Below are 21,823 nucleotides of genomic sequence, written 5' to 3' on the forward strand. Positions count from 1 at the left end.
TTAATTATTATTATTATTATTAGAATTTAATAATAATAGGGTTTGGGAAACAATGCTGTTGTGTTAAAAAACCACAAATGAATTCAAGACTGAGAGGAACTATGCATCTGCACTGTAGAAATAACCCAGTTTGATGCCACTTTAACCGCCATAGCTCAATGCTTTGGAAATCTGGGTTTTGTAGTTTTGTGTCAGTGGCACCACAACAAACCACAAACCAGGATTCTGTAGTTTTGATCCGTGAAAGTTACAGTAGTGTCAGACTGGGTTATTTCTGCAGTGCGGACGCAGCCTATGATCCCCTTCTTCAAACATTTGGAGGGAGGCCACATGGAAGGCGGAGCAAACTTGTTTTCTGCTCTTGCAGAGATCAGACCATGGACCAATGTACTCGGATTATAAGAGATTCCCATTAAACGTTAGGAAGAAGCTCCAGGTGGTAAGATCTGTTCAATGGTGGGTTTTGGATGGCATCTAACCATGGCCCAGAATTCCCTGGAAGGAAGAACACAGAAGCTAAGAGCAGCTGCAGCGGTTTGCTTTTGCCTGAGGCCCTTGGGAAGGGAAAGAGACTTTATATATCCCTTCCTCTTCTGTCTGTTCTTCCCATATTGCTTCATTTGCACAATTGCGTGTGATAACCATTCCTACTTTAAATGCGCTTTAATCTCGACATCAGCCCCAGTGTGATGAACTAAATAGTTGAAGACATCTCTCTAGGCTGAGAAGGGCCGCCTGGGATCGAACTCGCAACCTCAGGGCTGCAGTACCGGCGCTTAACCACTGCGCCACCAGGGCTCCTTCCCTTTCCCTCTCACTCAGACTCAGTTCCTCTCGCTGGCCCTTTAAGGCGCTTCCCTTTGCTTTCTTCGCTCTTTAGTCCCAGCGGCGCCGCCGTAGTCGACGTCGACGTCGTCCTCGGCGGCGGCAACGGAGCAAGGTGAATGGGCGGGGCGAGGGGCGGAGTGGTAGGGACGGCGCAAGGTGATTGTGCGGAGAGGCGGTGATGGCAGAGGGTGAGTGGGCGGGGAGAGGGGCGGGGCAGTAAGGACGGCGCAAAGTGATTGGGCGGGGCAGCCATGACGGCAGCGAGTGAGTGGGCGGGGCGCGGGGCGGGGCGGGGCGGCAGTGACGGCGCAAGGTGGGGGGTCAGATCGGCGGCCGAGGTGAAGCGTGGACCACGTGGGGCGGTGGCGGAGGCAGCAGTCTTCGTCTGTCCTTCGAGCGGCGAAGGGAGAAGCAGAGGGCCATGGTCATCAAGGCGGACGAAGGGGCTCCGGCCGAGGAGAAGGCCGAGGCAGCGGCGGCGGCGGCGCCTCAGAGGGAGGCAGGTGGGTCTGGCTCTGGCGGGGCGAAGGCTGGAACCGCCGCCTCTCGCCTAAGGAGGCCTTGAGGGCGCCTCGGTTGCCTTCAGACGGGGGCCATAACCGCCGAGGAGGGCAAGGAGCCACAAAATGGAGGACCTTCCTTCAGTTTAAGGCTTCCGTCATGCGCCTTCCTTGGTGGGTTTCTTCAGAAGGGTGGCTTGTTTGTGGCTCTTGAGGCTGAGAGAGTGTGACTTTGGGCCCAAGGCCCAGTTGCTGCGTGCCTCTTAGTCATCTCTGACCCACGGCAACCCTATCCTGGGTCTTTCTTGGTAAGTTTCCTCAGAGGGGGGCTCTGCCATTGCCTTCCTCTGAGGCTGAGAGAGTGTGACTTTGGCCCAAGGTCGCCCGGTGATTCGAACCTGGAGCCAAGAAATCAAGAAAACCTTATGAGGGTCGCCAAAGGTTGGGAAGGACAACAACAACAAACAACTCCCTCTGAGGCTGAGAGAGTGTGACTTCCCCAAGTGGGTTTCCATGGCCAAGCTGGGACTCGAACCCTGGGCCGTCGTCCGACGCTCAAAACGGCCACGCCAGGCTGGCTTTAGAGGCCAGTAGCCCAGTGGTTCCCAAGCTTTGGTCCTCCATGTGTTTTGGACTTCAACTCCCAGAAGCCCCTGCAGGCTTAATCAACTGTCAGGAATTCTGGCAGCTGAAGTCCACAGAGTTTGGTAATCTCTGCGCTCTGAGCAGTCATTCCCAGACCTTGGCCCTCCAGGAGCTTTCGACTTCATCTCCCAGAATTCCTGACCTGGCTGGGGCTTCTGGGAGTTGAAGTCCAAAACATCTGAAGGACCAAAGTTTGGGAATCACTGCCCTAGACAGTCGTTTATGATTTAATGAATGCAGTTCACCTGCATTTTGGTAAGCAGCACACGGTCAATAGTGGCTTGACTTTGTGACTCTGGAGACCAGGATTCGAGTCCCAGCTTGGCCATGGAAACCATTGGGGGACCTTTGACAAGAAGTCACACTCTCTCAGCCTCAGGGGAAGGCAATAGCAAGCCTCCTCTGGACAAGTCTTGCCAAGGAAACCCCATGATAGGTTTGCCATAAGTCAGAAACAACTTGAAGACGCACAGCAGTAGCAAAATCTAGATCTGGAGAAGGTCTTCTTAGGCCCGACCTATGCTTTCATGTCCAGCTTTGGCAGAGAGTGGCTTAAGTAGGCCCTATGGAGACCCCTGGCGCCGCAAATAGGGCTATAAGCATGCAGTGCTCAGAAGACCTTGAGCTTTTCTCATGCATATTGTCCCCGGTCTGTCTTCCCTCAACCACATACGTGAAAAAGCATGTTCCTGAGCTGTCTTTTCTGCAGTCGCTGTGTCCAACCTTCAAAGGTATAGCCGCATTAGTCTGTAGAATCAGAGATCTTGGAGCCCTGGGGGTGCAGTGGTTTAATGCCTGTACTGCAGCCACTTACTCAAAACCATAAGGTTGCAAGTTTAAGACCAGGAAAAGGGCTCAAGCTTGACTCAGGCTTGCATCCTTCCGAGGAGGTCGCTAAAATGAATACCCAGATTGTTGGGGGCAAATCAGCTGACAGTTGTAAACCGCTTAGACACTGCTTAGGTGGTATGAAGTGGTATAGAAATGAAATCGAGCTTTGAGATTAACAGAAAGAAAGATGTTGGCAGCCTGAGCGTTCCTAGACTTCAGCCTACTTCCTCAGATGCGTTCAATACTAATCCTTTTAGCTAAGAGAACACTTCTCTAGAATTCTCCAAGTGCTCCAATGCAACCCTATGGGCAACACGCAGCAGGAGTTGACCATAGAATCACGTTGGAGGACCTACAAATGCCCAGAGTAGTGTTTCCTCTAGGTTCTCCAGTACAACATTATGGTCAACATCCAGCAGAGTTGCGCTTGGAGGACTTAAAGGATTCCCAGAGAGACCATATTAATCAAACCCACAAATCATCAAATGTGCAAAAGTCAAAACTGCAAATGTGGATGGCCAACTGTAATTGGAGGGGATTTGTATCCTTACCTGGTCAGTCCTTTTTCCTCCCATTCCCTCCCTCCCCTTCATTTTGGGTGCATAGAAAAGTAAATGAGAACCAGTGTGGTTTGAGCATTGGACTATGACTCTGGAGACCAGGGTTCGATTCCCAACTTGGCCATGCGCATCCATTGGGTAACCTTGGGCGAGTCACACTCTCTCGGTCTCGAAGATGGCGGTGGCAAACCCCTCCAAAGAAACTTGCCAAGAAAACCCCATGAAGTCGGAAACGACTTGAAGGCACTCAACAAGAACAGAAAGGTAAAACTGGACCCGTTGCCGCTGTCTCCTTCCTTTTGCGCACACTGAGGATTAGCAGCTTTATTGTAATCACGCTGAAGGATAAATTATTCCTGTCCCAGGTCTCATTCTGAGGATCCATATTTTGCAAGGTGAGAAGATCAGCAACACCACGAGACATTTTCCTAAGCCTGACGGTAGTGACCTTTGGCCAGGTCCAGCCGGCTTTTGCCCGAAGCTCTTTCCAGGCCTAAATTTCTGACCCCTGTGTAACCTTCCTTGGAACAGACTCTATCTTGGACTCTTTGCTTAGTGAGGCCTTATTTGTTACTATTATTATTTGGCTAGCATACCTCTTTAGGAATCTGCTATTCTCCCCAAAACGATTTGTTTGGCAGTAATGTTTTTAGCCTTATGTTATCCAGGTTTTTCTTAGGAGAACAATCTGGATAACATTCAGAAAAAAATATGGACAGCATTTTACTTACTTAGGTGCCATACAGACAGGCCAAAATAATGCTGCTTCGGGGCACTTTGGAGGTATGCTGTTTAAATGATACATGTGTCCTAAGAGTCCGGAAGCCATGCCAAAGTGATGCTGCAGTCCTAAGGAATGGAGTGTGGCTTTGGTGAAGCTTCCGGACTCTTAGGACGCATGCATCATTTAAACAGCATACCTCCAAAATGACCTGAAGCAACTTTATTTTGGCCTGTCTGTATGGGGCCTTACTTACTTACTTCATTTATGTACTGCTTCCAAAAAGGTGCTGTATGGGTTGATGTTTCCTATCCTAGTTATATGTACAAACACAGCCAGCCCTCCATATCTACGGCGTCAACCATCCATGGCTTGAAAATACTCCCAAAAGATATGGTTTCCAAGAATCAAACCTTGATTTTGCTATTTGATACAAGGGGCTACGTCATTGTATTTCATGGGACTTGAGCATCCATGGATTTTGGTACCCACAGGAGGGTCCAAAATCAAAACCCAGCAAATACCAAAAGCCCGCTGTATAGACAGTGGTTCTCAATCTTTCACCCTCCGCATGTTTGAGACTTGAGCTTCCAGAATCCCTAGCCATTGGCCAAGTGAGCCTGGGCTTCTGGAAGCTGAAGTCCAAAACACCTGGAAGATCATAGTTTGAGAACCCCTGGTGTAAACAACATGGGGTGCCCATATCCTTTGGGGTGCCTGTTTAGAAACTTTGGGGTGTTTGACCATAGCTCCTGTGTAAGACATCTTAGTCTGAGAAAAACCATACTTAAATACATCTTTTCACAGGATGCCACCCCCATACTAAACTCTTCGCCATTTTGCAAACAGACCTTCCTCCTCCATTCAGGCTTGTCTTCTGATTGCCCCCATGTTGGTTGGATCCTTCTCATTTTAGGCTGCATCCACATTGCTGAAAAAATCCGGTTTGACACAACTTTTAACTTCCATGTCTCATTGCTATAGAATTCTTGGAACTTATAGTTTGTTGTGGTGCCAGAGTTCTCTGACAGAGAATGTTAAATGTCTCGCAAAACTACAATCCTCAGAATTTCCTAGCATTGAGTCATGGCAGTTAAAGTGGTGTCAAACCGGATTATTTCAGCCATGTGGATGCAGAATTAAAAGAAGATGGGAGATGATCCAGAGATTGAATGTGATGTCTCCGGGAAGACCATATGTGAGTTGTCCCCAGCATCTACTTCAAGGTCGGCTTCCTATCTAGATGAAGCCTTGATTCACGAATGCAAATAAGGAGTTGGTATAGAGTGACATATACTACTAATGCCTCCTTTGCATAGTGCCATTTTTGGTAGAGTCTTTCTTCAAGTAAAAATTATATGAAAGAGTTCTACATTTGGGGAAATGGCTCCCTTCTCATCATTTCCTCATTCAGCTACATGAATGGAAAAAACATGGTTGTAGAAACAGAGTTCCTTCCTTCCTGACTCCCATTTTCTCCAAGTGGAAAACAAGAGCTGAGGATGGAGATGAACCTATCTACCATTTTTAGAAGATGAAGTAGAGAGAGGGGGCACGTCTCCAAAACCACTTTTGGAATTTGAACACAGGAGAAGGCAATGGAAAAGGTTAGTAGACACTGGCACAGGAGTGGGCATGTGCCCATTGATAGAGGTGTTTTCATGGCTCCTGTGAGTAACTAGAAAGGGCGGCATGTGCTGTCACACTGGTATCTGCCTTTGGTGGCTCTCTTTTTTGCAATGCCCAGAATCTCCCATGACAATTCTGGCAGTTGCAGTCCAAAAAAGCCAGTGTATGTTCTTCTAATACAAATGTATCGAACTGGCTTCAACATTCCTGATCAGTTATAGAGAGGTGTTTTTGTTAGAAGAGAGGGGTTACTCAGTTGAATCCTAATCACTTGTGTGGGTTGTGGGGAAACCTCCAGAAGACTGTTACAGCTTCCAAAGCTGAGCATAGAAAAGTTACTTTTTTAGACTACGATTCCCAACAGGGAATTGTAGTCCATGCTCTCCTCTTGGAGAGCATGAGGAAAATGTGTAGTTGAATCGGTGTGGGTTTGCTTGCTTACAGAATTACTTGTGCTTCCTTTTCAAGCTCTTGAGCAATATAAAATATAGAGCGCGTGTTTTTCTGACGTTAGAGCAAATAACTAATCCATTTAGTAGGGTTTTTGTGGGTCAAAGGCCTAGCAGAACGTTTGAACGGCTAACTAACTGTGAAGCAAGTCTGGTTGAAGGCCGTGTCTGAACTCTGAAGGTTAAGTTGTGGCCAGGGTGTGTGTGTACATGTTGCATGTTACGGTGGAGTTACTCCTGAATAGAGCAGGTATAGCAGGACAGCGCACTAGGGTTTCAAGGTTTGCCTAAAAACAACAAATATTCAAGGCCCTGTTAAACTGTAATTATAGCCACCCCATTTAGGGATTTGGAGACGTAGTAAATATGTATTTAGAGGTGGAGGAATCCCTCTTTACATGTTTGTTAAGGTGTTGCACTGTAACTCCTGACCCTGTTTTCCCTGAAAGCAAGGTGTGTGGCAGGCATTTTGGTTTTGTGTTTCTGAGAGTTGTGAAGGGAAGAGGGTGGTGTTAAGAAGGCGTTGGCTTCTTGTAACTGCCAGAATTTAATTTGGCATTCTTGTCTCTTCCTCTTGCTTACCTAACGGAGTTAGAGACAAGGTGTGCATGAATGTGTGGGACTTGCATATTTAATCTTTCCCTGGGCTGCACAGGGTTCAATCTCTGCCAGGATCTGTTTAATGCCAGAGTGATGTTCTGGCATATGTGTCTTAATAATAAAGTGGTTCCCCTAAACATCTGTAAAGTGCTTTTTGCAGCTGTACACAAGGCACAGGGTATTTTTTTGGTAAAGGGTTGCATTTGCATGAGGGAATATTTGGGGTCGATGACAGAAATGGGTCAGATCAAAGTGAAATGTAGCTGATCCTTTCCGTTTCCCTCTCCTACTGGAAGGATGGATGGATCCTTCTCTCAACAGTTTTGAATATAGCTTGGAAAACTGACTTTTTTGGACTGCAACTCCCAGAATTGTCTTGGGGGATTCTGGCCATTGCAGCATAGAAAATTTACTTCTTGGGTTGCAAGCCCAGAATCCCAAGAGCAATTCTTGGAGTTGCAGCCACCTTTCCAAGCTCTGGTTCTGAATAAATTGCTTGCAACAAACTACTGAATCACAGAATCATAGAGTTGGAAGAGACCGCAAGGGCCATCGAATCCAGTCCCTTGACCCTCTGAAATTGGGCCAGGAGGACCACAGGTTGCCTACTCCCTGCTACAGAGTCTAAAAAGCAGCACATCTGTGCAGATACCATCATTCCTGGAAAATGTAAGTGCCATCACTATTTCAAACTTGTCGTGAGGTTCCTTAGTTACTTTCCTTACATTTTATGGATATGCATGGGTATACATGCAGTGGGGTGTACACAAGAAGGAACTTCTCTATGGGAAGCCTCCAAGTAATTCTGAAGGGGAGAATGGAGTTAGTTTTAAAACCAATACTCTGTTAATGTTGGACCCACTTTCTCTTCTCTCCTGCTCCATCATTCTTTGCCTCATAGGAGGAAGTGGAAAGAAAATAGGAAGGAGAGAGACATGCAGTTTCCCCAACATCTGTCCTGTCCTCTTTTAAAATCACCCTTGAAATGCGTCATCTGGAGGGGAAAAAGTAATTAGAGCAAGCTACAGGTTGAGTCTCCCTTATCTGAAATGCTTAGCATCTTGGATTTTGGAATATTTGCAGTTACGTAATGAGATATCTTGGAGATGGGACCCACGCCTGAACATGAAATTCATTTATGATTTGTACACATATTATAAACATAGCCTGAAGGTAATATCATACATAATGCTTTTAATAATTTTGTGCACGAAACAGTTTGTATGCCGCGAACCATCAGAAAGTAAAGGTGTTGCTATCTCAGCTATCTCATGTGGACAATTTTGGAGGATTTTGGATAAAAGGCGAGGGGACTGGACTGGAGGGCCCTTGCGGTCTCTTCCAACTCTATGATTCTATGACTCAATCTGCATTTTTAAAAATAGCTATTAAACTTTAATGTATTTGAAGAAGTAAATTCTGTTTGTCAGTATATGGGCATAATGGAGATAATTACAGTAGAGGGTGTGTGTATGCGCACACTTGTGCACCAGTCTGTTTTCATGTGGCTACTGGGGGGGAAAAGCCAGTGGTCTAGCTAACTCTGCTTCCCTACCAATTTGAATATATACTTTTATTTTCCAGTGTGGCAAACATTGTGGGAGTAGATAATGGCTTTTCTGCATTGTACAGGTGGGAAAACTGCCAGAGGAGATATTTTTTAACTCCCTGTGTGAATTTGAGGGCTGCAGTACTCTTAGCACTGGCCCACAGGATTTCTCCCCTGCGCCTCAATTCTTAAACAGTGGAAAGTTACATCCAGTTCAGTCTGTGGCCAAATTCAGGCTGAAAGCTTAGCTCAGTCATGACGAGTAAGTCTGTCTCCTACTCCCGCTGCCCTCTGATTTTTGTATTGGATGAAGGTATTAACTTGGTCAAGAGAGTGTTGCTTTGAAATGACAGCTTAATCTGTCGTGACCTGGGAGAAAAGTGGCTAGAGACACCCCAGTGTAGTCTCTATCCTCTTGCCTGCTTACTTGGAAGCAAATCCAACTTCAGTGGGGCCTCTTTCTCCTATCTAGATCACAGCTGTGGAGAAGACAGCCGTTTTTTCAAGCAGATTTGACCTTTAAATCTTGTCTCCCTCTCCCTTCCCCAAAGCTAATCGTCTTCCATGTTATCTCCCTACTTCTATAACATATAATTGCCAGCCTGTTTGACAACAGCCCCCACCTTTCCTACCCCCCCCCCCCCCCCCACAATTGTTAGATCTTTATGGTTGGCTCTTTGGATGGGGAGAGAGAAGCATTTTGCTTGCTCTGGTTTGTTGGACGATGTTGCCCTCTAAGCATTTAAGAAACGAATCTCCTTTTTATCTAACTTGTGCAGGGTTGGGAATATTTTTACACCGAAGGCCTCATGATGTCGGGCATGGCTGTGGCCAGCAGTGGAAGGTGGGGCCAAAACTGGTCATGGTCTCCTCCTCTTTGTCCAGGAGGCTGTCGGGAGCAAGAGTGATTCCTTCACAGACCTTTGCCTGAGTCTCCTAGAGATCTGTATGGATTTAGGAGCATTCATTTTGGAGCTGAGATGCATCTGCCTTCCACGCAGAGGGCCAGCCTCATGGTGGAACATGACATGTGCATACTATGAGCTCTATAGGAATGTACCTTCAGCTAGGTCAGACTGCTTGTCCGTGCAACTCAGGTGTAGGAATGATGTGGCACTGTCACATGTTGAACCACATTGTCCAATATTTCTTATCATTAGCTGTGCTGGCTAAAGCTGTGAGGAGTTTCAGTCCAGCAACACCTTGGTGTAACCCAATATTTTCTGCTCTGACTAGCAATGATTCTTCAGAATCCCAGGCACAGGGCTTTCTTTCCCATCCTCTGTTAATGATCCCTTTATCTAGAGGCATTGAGAACTGAACCTGCAACCTTTCACCTGGAAACTTTATGGTCTTTGTTCATAGGAACCTAACTTATGCAGGGTTGGACCCTTGGACTTTTTAACTCTACATGGTCTGCAACAGAGGTGAGCAGTGTGTGGACAATAGGCCACACCACACTCCCATTCTGATTTTGTGGTTCCCAGAAGTTTCCCTGCCTCAAAAGTCATTGTCTGCTTCTGTGAAGAAGGAGAATTGTGTTCCTGGAAGCCTCTTCCTTTAAAGTAAGGCTTCCTCCACATTCCTAGAAGCTTCTTCTTTAAAATAAGGTTTACTCCATGTTTCTGTAATTCTCTGTCATGCCCATATACTGACAAATAGAATTTAATTTTTCAAATACAGAAAGATTTAATAGCTATTTTTAAAAATACAGATTGACCCCCATCCCTAACACAAAATACTCTAATACCATCTACATGGGTGGCTGAGATAGTGTGCATATGCACGCACACCTCTGTATTACCCCTCAAAGCTTTGGGGCCACAGCTTGAGGCAGTGTGATATAGTGGTTTGAGTGTTGGACTACAAAACTGGAGACTCAGATTTGATTCCCAGCTTGACCATGAAACCCTCTGGGTCTGGGCGTTCTTGGCCAAGTCACACACTCTCATCCTCAGGGGAAGGCAATGGCAAATCTCCTGTGAACAAACCTTGCCCAGGAAACCCGGTGACAGGTTTGCCTTAGTCAGAAACAACTTGAAGGAACACAACAACAAAACACCCACAGCTTTCCCTATCAGGTATGTTTGACAGTAACTCCCATCATCCTCAGACAGCACAACTCCTAGGTGCCAAATTGGTGAAGACTACTGGGAATGCTGGATTTTGAGATCTTAAGGAGAGTGGAGAGAGACAGAAAAAATAATGATTTAATTAGCCCTCATAATGAAAAGTAAATTATCCAGTTATTGGAGCCGGAGGACCCAAGAAGAGTGAAAGGAAGGTGGAATCCAGGAGCAGAGATTGTAAGGGAAGAGTGTCTCTGAGGAATAAGCTGTTGAAAGCCAAACCTTATCTTTCCCCACTACAAGTCCCAGAATCCCCAAATAGCTTGTAGTCCAAAATTGGAGGGGAGAGGTTTGGCTTTCAACAACTTATCCACAACCAGCTTGGGGATTTGGACTCTGTCCAGAATTACAGTGGGCCTTTGGCATCTTCTGGGGTTTGGTCCCAGGACCCTCTGTGCATACCAAAATCCTGTAGATGCCAAGTTATTTTCAATCATGGATGCTTGAAGCCATGGATTAGAAATCTGTGGATATGGAGGTCTGACTGTATAACTTAGCCCTAAGTTCTATGTACAGGGGGACAAGGTGGAGCGGTTGGGTTGGCTTAAAGCAAATTTGCAAGTATGGCTGATTTTGTGGCTTTGAATGTTCATGCCAGATTTTTAATTTTTGGAGCGGTGGTGGTGGTCTGAAGGCATTTGGTCCACCTGGCCACGTGGTGGGCATCACTTGCACTGCAGCTGCTGTTCTCTCCTGGTTTCTCCTCCTTCCGTTTCCCTTTTTCCTCTACACCTCCTTCCTCAAGGTCACCTTCATACTCCTGGGTGCAATTACTGCACAGCCAATCCAAGCTGAGTGGGAGGGCTCTATGATCTCAGGATCCTTTAAGGTGTCCCTTTGTACCTTTTTTATATTAATATTATTCCTTGGCTCTCTTTCCCTTCTTCCTTAAAGATTGTTTTTTAAAACCAACTTTCCCTCTTTGATGGCATGCCTGTTACATAAAGGGCTTGTCTGGAAGTGACTGATCTTATTTTGGGGAAATCCTGCTGCCCTTGGGTGGTCATTGCAAGCCGGATAGGAAGGATTCCCTCCTTCCATCTCCTTTCCTCCCCCCAATTGCACATGGGCATGAGTTGGCCGTGGCCCAAATCTATGGAATGTGGCTCAAAGGGAACATTTAAAGAGGCAGGCATGCTGCTTCTCCCACTCTTCTGCCCCCCTTTTGCAGCCTCTTAATTCTTTCACACTGTGAGTCTGACTCATTTCAAAGACGATGGCAACTGATGGCAGGTATTCATCCCATCTGATCTTGAAAGTCAAGCAGGGTCATCCTTGGTTAGCACTTGGACGAGAGGCCACCAAAGAATACCAAGGGGCTGTAGGCTGTATTTCAGAGGAAGGAACTGGCAAAATTATCTCTGATTATTTCTTGCTTAGGAAAACCTATGATATTCATGGAGTTGCCTTACTGGTCTGCGTCACTATTGTGTCCTATCCTGTCCTATATTAATTTGCAAAATTTTAAAACAATGTTCTTCAAACCCATCTTTATCTACATATTGTCATTTTCTTTCTTTCTTTCTTTCTTTCTTTCTTTCTTTCTTCAACACACACTCTTTCTCATCTAAACTTGTATATTTTAACTGAATGCTTTAATTTTGGGTCTAAGGACTGTAATAAATTATGAATGAATGACTTTCTTCTTATGTGCTGTAAGCTTTATTTCAGACAATACAAAATCACCTTAGGGGATTCCTTGCTTAAGAAAACCCTATGAAACACATAGGGTCGCCATAAGTTGATAGGCAACTTGAAGACACATATATACTCACACACATACCCCTTGTGTGCCTAATGCTTTTACACAGTTGAAGTCTCTTTTGTAGTGTTTAGAGTTACGGATGTTGGTTAAACACTTGGCTAGGTCTGCTGCCTGATGTTGAAACTTGCGCAGTTAGTTGGCTCAAAGTTTTCTTGGAAGGTAAGTGTTCCTGTGAGTAATTCTAGTTCTACTCTGGAGCATTTTGAATGATGCATGAACTTTTCTTCTGCAGCAGATGCTCTCTGAGGACAGGTGCTTGTGCTGCAGGTGGGAGCAGAACTTGGAACATTACTTTCCCCCCCTCTGGATCACACAATCGACATGGTTGTTGTAGTCTTAAAAAGTAACTTCTAGCCCTTGGTTTGGGAGAAGTCAGATGAATGCCACATCTTCAAAACAGCCTTCTGTAAACGGCCATCCTCTGGCTGTTTGTAACTACAACTCCCATTACATGCACACATTGCCATCATGGTCGGGGGTAAAGCCCATCTCCGAAGGTATACAGTATTAGCTTTCCTCCCTCTGCTCTCCAGTTTTGGAAGCACTTATTTTAATTATATTTACTTTAAAGCAGGGATAGGCAACCTTCGGCCCGTGGGCCGGATGCGGCCCGGCAAGGCCTTGGGACCGGCCCCAGCCCGGTCCTGCCGCCGATTGCCGCCAGGGCCTTTGGGGGGCAATTGTCTATAGAAGCCTCAGAAACATGCATTTATATTAACACTTTTTAAAAAATCAGCAAATTTTTTCGCGTGTCCTTCATTTTTTTAAAAAAAGTGTCTTCCATTTGAAAATTTTGTCCTACATTTGTCCTGGTTTATTTATATATTTATTTTTTTTTTAATTATTTAATTATTTATTTTTTGGCTTTGGCCCCCCCAGTTGTCTGAGGGACAGCAACCTGGCCCCCGGCTCAAAAAGGTTGCCTACCCCTGCTTTAAAGAAAGTTTGCCTTTGAGGCAGAGGATTCTTGGGACGATTTACAAGCAACAGCTAATCATTCTGGAAGCCCACAGATTTGTATGCGCAGATAAGTCCCCAGGCTGAGATATGAGACCGGGGGGGTGCTTCCTACGGCTTCTATAGTTACAAGGCTACAAGCCACTGAAAGCTCTGTCTGGTGTGTGTGTCCTCCTGCGCAGGAGTGTTGCAACAAGGAAGGTAGGGAGGTTCATGTATGCTGCCTTAATCTCATTGGAGCAAAGGAATATATGTGTAACTAATAAATCAGGGATGTGGAGCATGTGGTCAGTGGTGATACACACACACATACATATACACATATACACATATGTGTATAGACACATACATACCTAGTGAACTCTTAGTATCTGCTGGGGTTTAATTCCAAGACCCCCTGTGGATACCAAAATCTGTGGATACTCAAGTGCCATTAAATACAGTGGCATAGTAAAATAGTGTCCCTTAAGTACAATGGCAAAATCAGGGCTTGCTTTTTAGAAATTACATATTTTAAAAATGTTTTTCAAGCCATGGATGGTTGAATCCATAGCTAAAGAATTCAGGGATATAGAAGGTTGACTGTATTTGCAAAGCGTAGGCGTGCATGCGCGCACATATTGTAGCACATCATGTCTGAGGAGAGCTATAACCACTTACGTTGAAGTGGGAACAGAGCTTGGAAATCAACCATCTTTGGTAAAACCTATAGCATCATCACCATCAGCATGGCTGTTGTAGTCCAAAGATGTACAGGTTGAGCTAATGCCCTGGTGGCGCAGTGGTTAAATGCCTGTACTGCAGCCATTCACTCAAAACCACAAGGTTGCGAGTTCAAGACCAGCAAAAGGGCCCAAGCTCGACTCAGGCTTGCATCCTTCCGAGGAGGTCGCTAAAATGAGTACCCAGACTGTTGGGGGCAAATTAGCTTACTTGCTGTTCACCGCTATAATCTTTGGAATAGCGGTATATAAATAAAACATATTATTATTACTAATATTATTAATGTCAGTTGGACACATGAGTCTCTGGGAACTGTAAACATGTCAACTGCCGTAGTGTATTCCTGAGGTATGTGCAGTTGTGGGGTTTCTGCATCACATCAGCACTCTTGTAACTTGGTCCCTTGGACTGGTAGCTACTGCCTTCAACAGCAGACCTATGCAGTGTATGAGAAAATGTGCATGTAGTCACTGAAAATGGTATTTAAAACTTCAAATACACAGCCATTGGAAATGATTTTTAAAGCTTCAAACACACAGCCACATTAATAAATCAATATAAGAAAACTAGAAAGCATTTCAGACACCACACCTTTGTGACTCCTTTTAGTATGTCTGTCAAGAGTCTAGTTTTCATGGCTTTGGAGCAATGGATCTGGCACCCACATTTTCAAATTTTATGACAACAGGCAAAGTTGGACTGCAGCTCCTATGATCCCTTACCATCAATTATGGTAGTTGGGAAATGTGGGCAGAAGTATATTAAGAGGGCCACAGTTGCCCACCTTGATGATAAGATGATAATAATTTCATGTAATTACTATATATACTTATGTATAAGTCTAGAAGTTTAGATTTAAAAGTTGACCCAATATACTTGAGTCGACTTATTCATGGGTCAGTGTAAATACTGTACTTTAAATTGTGTGTGTGTCTATATCTATATCTTTCTATCTAAACCCATCCCCTGGTGAAAGGTTTAATTTGCCCTAGAAGCACTGACCACCTCCTACTCTCTCATCCATCCAGCCTTTAGTATGAGTACAAATAGTTATACCTGCTGGAGTTTTGTAAGTTCTTTGGCATTGTTTTCCTTTGCTTCGTCCTTTACATTTTTCATTGCATACCCCTAAGTCAGTGATAGTGAACCTTTTTGAGGCCGAGTTCCCAAATTGCAACCCAAAACCCACTTATTTATTGCAAAGTGCCATGTCCCTCTTGCTTTCTAGTAACAAGCTCTGGCAGACTCTGTGTTGGGACGATGGCACATATGCCCACAGAGAGGGCTCTGAGTGCCACCTCTGGCATGTGTGCCATAGGTTCGCCATCACTGCCCTAATTTTTACTCTCGATTTATCCAAGGGTCATATCAAAATCCATAATCTTGGCCTCCAAACCTGCCCTCAATTTATACATGAGGTCGACTTATAGTTGAGTATATACTGTACTTCTTCTCATTAATTTATTTTCCTCCATTTATAGAGAACTTGAAGAGCGTTTGCCCATTCTGTTATGTGTGGTAGTAACTCCATACCCAGCTTCATGGTTTGAAAGAGCTTGGAGCGTGTGTTCTTGCTCCAACTTGTTCATAACAGGGCTGGCATGGCTGCTGCAAAGGAAGAGTAGCCAAAAAGTGCTGGGGGTGTGCTTCTGTATTAGTGGGGACCATTGTAGGAGCATGTTTTCTCTTGGCAGCGGTTGGGAGACAAAAATCATCTCTGTGTCAGCATTGGCCTGTTTCTCTGTTTGCCTGTTCAGAGAATCTGGTTTTGCGAGCAGAATTGCTGGAGGGATTTAGGGTCTGGTGTGTGATGCTTGGCAGCACTGGCAAGAAGAGACTTGCGTATGGGTCCTTACCAGGAGCTCAGTTTGTGCTACCAATTAGTGTTTGGTGCCTGCCAGCTTAAGTAGATTGTGGGGAAATGCTTTTTTATTTCTTTTCCGTTCAGGGCCTGCATTCCCATGGGGATGATCCATCAAGGAACAGAACAAAAAAAAAAAACCTGGAAAGCACGTATTCGCAGTAGAAGAATGAAAGGAAACAAAGTCCCACGTGCTTTCCAGTTCCAGTGGACCCTCCAAGTATCTGAATACAGTCGGAAGTCCCGTTGTCCCTAATGGTAGTGTGGCATGTGGACAACTGCATGCAGGCACCACCATTGGGGACAACAAGGCTTACCATCTGCGGAGGGTCAAATCCGCAGATGGCTAGGTCCCACTGTACATCTAAAACTCAGAAGTGTATTAGAATACATCTTATGAAGTAGACTGAAGTCTAGGAAAGCTCATGCTGCCAACTTCTTTCTCAGTTAGTCTCAAAGGTGCTACAAGATCTCTGTACATACTGATTCAACAGACTAACACGGCTGTATCTTTGAATACTATCATGTGGGATTTGGTCTGCTTTCATTCTTCTGTGGTGAACCATCAGGGGCCAGATAGCATCAGTGAGCAAGGCAAAGAGCCAATAGTTGGTAGGACCCCTCTCCTAACACTTCCTTCAGTGCCTCCTCCTTCCTTCGACACTTCTTTCTTCCACTCTTTCTCTGGCACTCTCTCTATTTCACCAGTCAAAGTGCTACAGAGCGAGGGAAGACATATTCCAGAGCTTTGAGTGAATAGTTAGTAGCAGCCTTTTGAAATTAAACTGGGGCTGTATGTTGCAGTTTTCCAGAGGCTAGATCAGTGGTGGCGAACCTATGGCACGACTGCCGGAAGTGGCACTCAGAGCCCTCTCTGTTGGCACAAACACCATCACCTCAGCACAGGGTTCGCCAGAGTTTGTTACTAGAAAGTCAGAGGGACATGGCACTTTGCAATAAATAAATGGGTTTGGGTTGCAGTTTGGGCACTCAGTCTCTAAAACCTTTGCCATGACTGGGCTAGATGTTGTCAAGTTGAGTTGCATAATAGGATGGTATGGAATAAAACGGGTGTTTGCAAAAAGTTTTAAGTATTGCTCCCTCTGTGGGATTTAGGGATGCTGTAGGGTCACTGTAAATTAGAAACAACTTGAAGGTACACACAACATATGAACCTGTCATAGGGTTTTCTTAACAAATTTCATCAGAGGGGTTTGCCATTGCCATCCATTGAGGCTGAGGGAGTGTATGGTTTTTCGTTGTATGGTTTTTAATTGGTTTTTAGATTGTGAAATTGATTGTATGAAATGTTTTAGTATACTTTGTATTGTTTTTTAAACTGGTATCGTGCGTTTTTGTATTGTAGTGTTTTGATGGTGATTTTTGTAAACTGCTGTGATCTGCAAGGAATAGCGGTATAGAAATAAAATTTCATTCATTCATTCAGTGTGACTTGCCCAAGGTGGGTTTTTATGCTTGAACAGAGATTTGAACCCTGGTCTCCAGACCAGACCAGACCAGAAAACAGGCGCGCACACACACACTTTTTGAAGCTCTCCTGTAGTGCCTGCCAGTCAAGTGGGTTGACAAGTAACACTGGTTTTTCTGCTTTCGGATGTTGAGCTGAGTGCCCAGCTCAGCAAAAGGTATGAGTTTGCAGAATGTACACTCTCTATGCCCTAGAAGAAGTACATGTTTTTTAAAAAAGATTACAACCTTTCAGGGTGTCAAATGAATGCTTTCCAGCCAAACGCATTAAGAGAGGTGCCTATGAGTTGTTGGCACATCTTTCATAACCCATTCTTTTGATATTTTGTGTTTGTGAGTGTGGATTGAAGAGGGTGCTAACCTCTCCTTGCGGAACCTATTAAGTATTCCATTGCAAAGTTATGTCAGCAGCCGTGGTTCTCCAGATTGTTTTTGGACTGCAGCTTCTATCAGCCCCGGCTAGCATGGCCAGTGATCATGTATGTTGGGAGTTGCAGCCCAGCAACATCTCGAAAGCGACAACTGCTCACCTCAACATGTTGTTCAAATGTATTTGATTAAATACATTCAAATGTGTTTAATAGAATATACAGTAATTTCTTAGAATGTGCAAACAAATCTAAACCTTTCATTGAAGCACAGTAGCATCCAGTTTCAAGGGTTGCTCTCCTTAGGTCCAAAGCAGTGATCCCCAAACTTTGATCGCCCAGATGTTTTGGTCTTCAGCTCTCAGTATTCCTGACAGTTGGCCAAGCTGGTTGAGGCTTCTGGGAGTTAAAATCCAAAACATTTGGAGAGCCAAAGGAGTATGTTAACTTGTAAAAGCTTAGTACTACTAAAACAACTTCTTGTTTGAGTAGGGAGGGTTTGTTGTTATTGTTGTTTTGATGCACACATGCTGCAGAACAAGTGTGTACTGGAAAAGTCCTATATTGTGTCCTAAATCTGTCAGAAATTTAGGGTTTTTACTGCCCCAGGGAAAAGATTCCCAAACATAAGTGCACCTGCTGCAGTTTTATCACACTGACTGCAAGTAAGAATATGGCCTAAGTACCCTAAAGGCACCCAATCCCATCCGGTCTTGGAAGCTAAGCAGGATCAGCCCTGGTTAGTACTGGCATTGGAGACCACCAACAAATACCAGTGCTGTAGGCTATATGGAAACTGACAAAACCACTTCTAAGGATTTGTTATCTCCCCCCCCCCCAAAAAAAAAAAAAAAAACCCTGTGAAATTCACGATGTCAAAGTCCACAGGTGACCTGAAGGGACATAAACACACAACTTTACAGAACTTGGAAGCGTTCCTACAACTCACAGAATTACCTAGCTGGCAGTCAGGGGAATCTAAAAGTGCAGTTGCCAAATCTATACATCCATTTTATTTTATTTTATTTTGGCTACAAAGGCCCAGGAACCGCCAGTTTAAAACTCTGGGAAGTGCAAACCTCTTTATTATCTGGAGCATGAGAACCAAGCACTCTGCCAACCACTGACAGCTTAGAATGGCTGAAGTCTTTTCAAATGAAGCCAGTCTCCAGTTCTCATCTCCTATTCTCCTTCCTCCTTTGAAATAAAGAGTAAAATATTCCCCAACACTGGCTCTATAGTTTAGGGAAAAAGCTACTCACTGCTTCTGCTAATTTCTTCCCTGGTCCCTTGATCCTTGGAATTTAGTTTTGGGCCTTGAGGATTTAGCATCCAAATGCAGTGCACATGATTGCTTGCTTGTTCTTCATGTGGACTGATCCAGAGTAGTAGTTATGGCTTGCGTTCATAACATGTACAGTATGCCCTTGGTACCTATTGGGGTTTCGTTCCAAGACCCTCTGTGGATACCAAAATCTGGATGCTCAAGTCTCATTAAATACAATGGCATAACAAAATGGTGTCTCTTACATAAAATGGCAAAATGAAGAGTTGCTTTAGGAATTTATATATTTTTTGGAATATTTTCAAACCGTGGGTGCTTGAATACATGCATAGAGAATCTGTAGATACAGAGGACCAACTGTAGTAGAGCAGGACAACCCTAGGAGGTAGACAAGACTTAGAGGGCATTCATGTTCATATTTTTGTCCCAAGGAGATGTGGACCGCCACACTGATGTTTGTTGGGTTTGTTGTTCCCATTTTGTTTTGGGCTTGCAAATTCTTCAACTCCTTGTAACCCCTTGTTATTGACACATGCAATTGTTTCGGATTAAAATGGAACTGCCTCCCTTTCAAGGAGAAGCAATGATTCAGAGTGATCTGCATCGATTCAGAAGCTTATTCATACTGCTGACAACGCGGATCTTTCAGGAAACTAAGAGGGAGGAAACAGTTTCAAATCTCCCAGGTTAAGTGGTTTTTTTTGCCAGCCCCCCAAAGACATGCATTGAGTGCATTCAGGACATGTGTGAACAAGAAAAATTCAACCTGGATTCATCCCAGATTATTTTCATGGTGTGAATGGGACCTGAGAAAGAATGTTACTGGCCCAAGATGAGCCAGTGAGGGACTACTAGAATCTGGCTCACCCGGGCCCCTCTCCAACCAGTATACTACTGAAAGCTTTTTATCTGCAGGGTGTGTGTAGATTTTTTCATGTGAGTTCTTATTTATCATTAGAACATAAGATACAGATATAGTTTAATAACTGTGAATAAGCCCAGGCACAGTTTTGGTAACTGTGGGCTTCAGCCCACTTTCTGCATCTGTCCGTTAATGCTTTTTCCTCTTGGTCTGTTTTGTATGGAGAGCTGTGCAGACATCTAAGTATACTTCACTTGCTATTGCAGCTGACCTTGATTCTGTCGTTCAGTGTTTGTTAGTAAGTTTGGCAGAGGGGAATGCTTCAGCTGTGGTCCCGTGTTGGTTGGTACAGAGCCCATCCTCGAGACTCTATTTATAACCAACTTTGAAGCTGCCACAGTGCTCTTAGTCCCAGTCTATTCCAGGGTCAAAGAGGAAAAGAAAAACAACACTATTTTCTGGGACTGTTCTCCAGGGCAACAGAGAAGGAAAACCCCAGCTTCTAGTGGCACTCATTCCTGGCATCATACAGCAGGGCAGTCTGCTGGCGTCTTGCTTTTTCGGAGAGACGAAGACTGCAACTGGGAACTCCGGCAGGACTTGCACTGTGGGAACGCCAGGTCTGTTGGATATTGCTGATGTTTCCCCATTATTTTTCTTTCCTGTTTGCCATAGGAGGAAAAAAAGCACCCATGCCAACTCTTGTTACTAGTTTTATTACAATAGAGTCTATGTCTTCTGTGAACTTATCTCAGTCTGCATGCTTGCTAAGACTCTAGGAAAAGAGGAATTGCCATTTTGGAAACCATTTAAGCCTCCAGGCCGTGAACATTTTGAGAGCGCTGCCTTGTATGTAGGCTACACCATTGCTAACCAGCATGAGAAACCTCTACATACACCTGAAATTATGGGAAACACCCTTCTTGCCAATTGCTGCCAGCACATTGCCAGCTTGATCTTCAGGGTGCATGGTGAAGATTCATTGGATGAGAAGTCACCCCTCTTGCTGACACATCCGGCTGTGGCTCAGGAGAGAAGTCCCCAAATCTAAAACAAAATGGATGCTCCTGAAGCTTGCGTGTGCTCACCAAAGTGCTCACACGTTTCCCTTGGCTGTTCATCTTGTGAATGCTTACAGAGTGGAGGAAAAATAGAGAGACCCTTAACAGAGGAGAATAGAAATGGGCAGCCAGCCAGGGGCTCTGATAGCTGTGAAGCCTTTGCAGCGGCTGGACTCCTCCAGCAGTGTTGTGTTCCTGATGACCTTCAGCGAGAATCGACATGGCCTCCAAACTATTCTTGCTCACCTCAAGCCTCCCAGGATTGTGAGGTGCCCAAGGAGCTACTCTCAAGCTTTCAAACAAAGGAGTACAAAGAGACTACAGGACCAGCCAGTGAAACACAGGCTAGTCATGGGATGCCAGCTTTTAGGTTGCACCATTGCCAAGAAACCACGGTGACAAACAGGGCTGTGTGCTGTGAGCCCATTTCCACAGATCAAGCAGTGGTAGCTTGCAGTGGTAGCCACATCAGTTCTGCTTTTGAGTCCAGTTACTTAGGTAGGAATATGGTCTTGGACAGAAGACCCCTGGGTTGCTCTGGAAAGAAGAGCTGGATTGTTCCAGAGGCCACTTTGTGTCCCACAGAAGACCATGAAGGCATGCCTGCAGGTAAAAGACCTTGTTGCTTATTGATGAATTTTAAGATTGCACAGAGTTCAGCAATGCAAACAGAGGATGAGAAGGAAACAAATCTTTACGTCTTGTTTGCCTTTTTAATCAGGCTCCTTAAAAACAAAAAAAGCTAAAACGAAACATGGCAATGAAGCCATGAAATTGCTTGGCCACTATTGACATTCTTGGGCAAACGCAACATCATCATTATTGGTGGCGGCGGCAGTAGTATCAATATTTAAATGTCATATTGCAGGTTGTCGTTTCATGCCTCCCATGTAGAAATGTACATTTTCTGGACATTTTGAAGCTGGGATAAAACAGTCCCCCAGCCCCACTGGGCTGCTTGGGGTAGGAAATGGAAATTTGGGGAATAATTGAAATATGTGCAATGTCTATT

At 44.8% G+C, this 21,823-nt stretch overlaps 1 protein-coding gene across 2 annotated transcripts in view; it reads left to right on the forward strand.

Moving 5' to 3' along the window:
• Nucleotides 1-1,155: 1,155 nt before the first annotated feature.
• Nucleotides 1,156-21,823, forward strand: part of LOC149286402 (clustered mitochondria protein homolog) — an 82,415-nt gene continuing 61,747 nt past the window's right edge. Inside the window, exon 1 of one of the 2 annotated variants that reach the window (XM_089494035.1) lies at nt 1,156-1,331. In XM_089494035.1, the coding sequence (XP_089350161.1) occupies nt 1,250-1,331 (82 nt within the window). In that variant the 5' untranslated portion in view covers nt 1,156-1,249. Of the gene's footprint in view, nt 1,332-20,091; nt 21,421-21,823 lie in introns of those variants that run through there. The other variant, XM_089494034.1, reaches the window with a different exon arrangement.

The sequence above is a fragment of the Sceloporus occidentalis genome, unplaced genomic scaffold (genome assembly GCF_023333645.1).
Source record: "Sceloporus occidentalis isolate IW3139 unplaced genomic scaffold, rSceOcc1.0.p SCAF_69, whole genome shotgun sequence".
Lineage (NCBI taxonomy): Eukaryota > Metazoa > Chordata > Lepidosauria > Squamata > Phrynosomatidae > Sceloporus > Sceloporus occidentalis.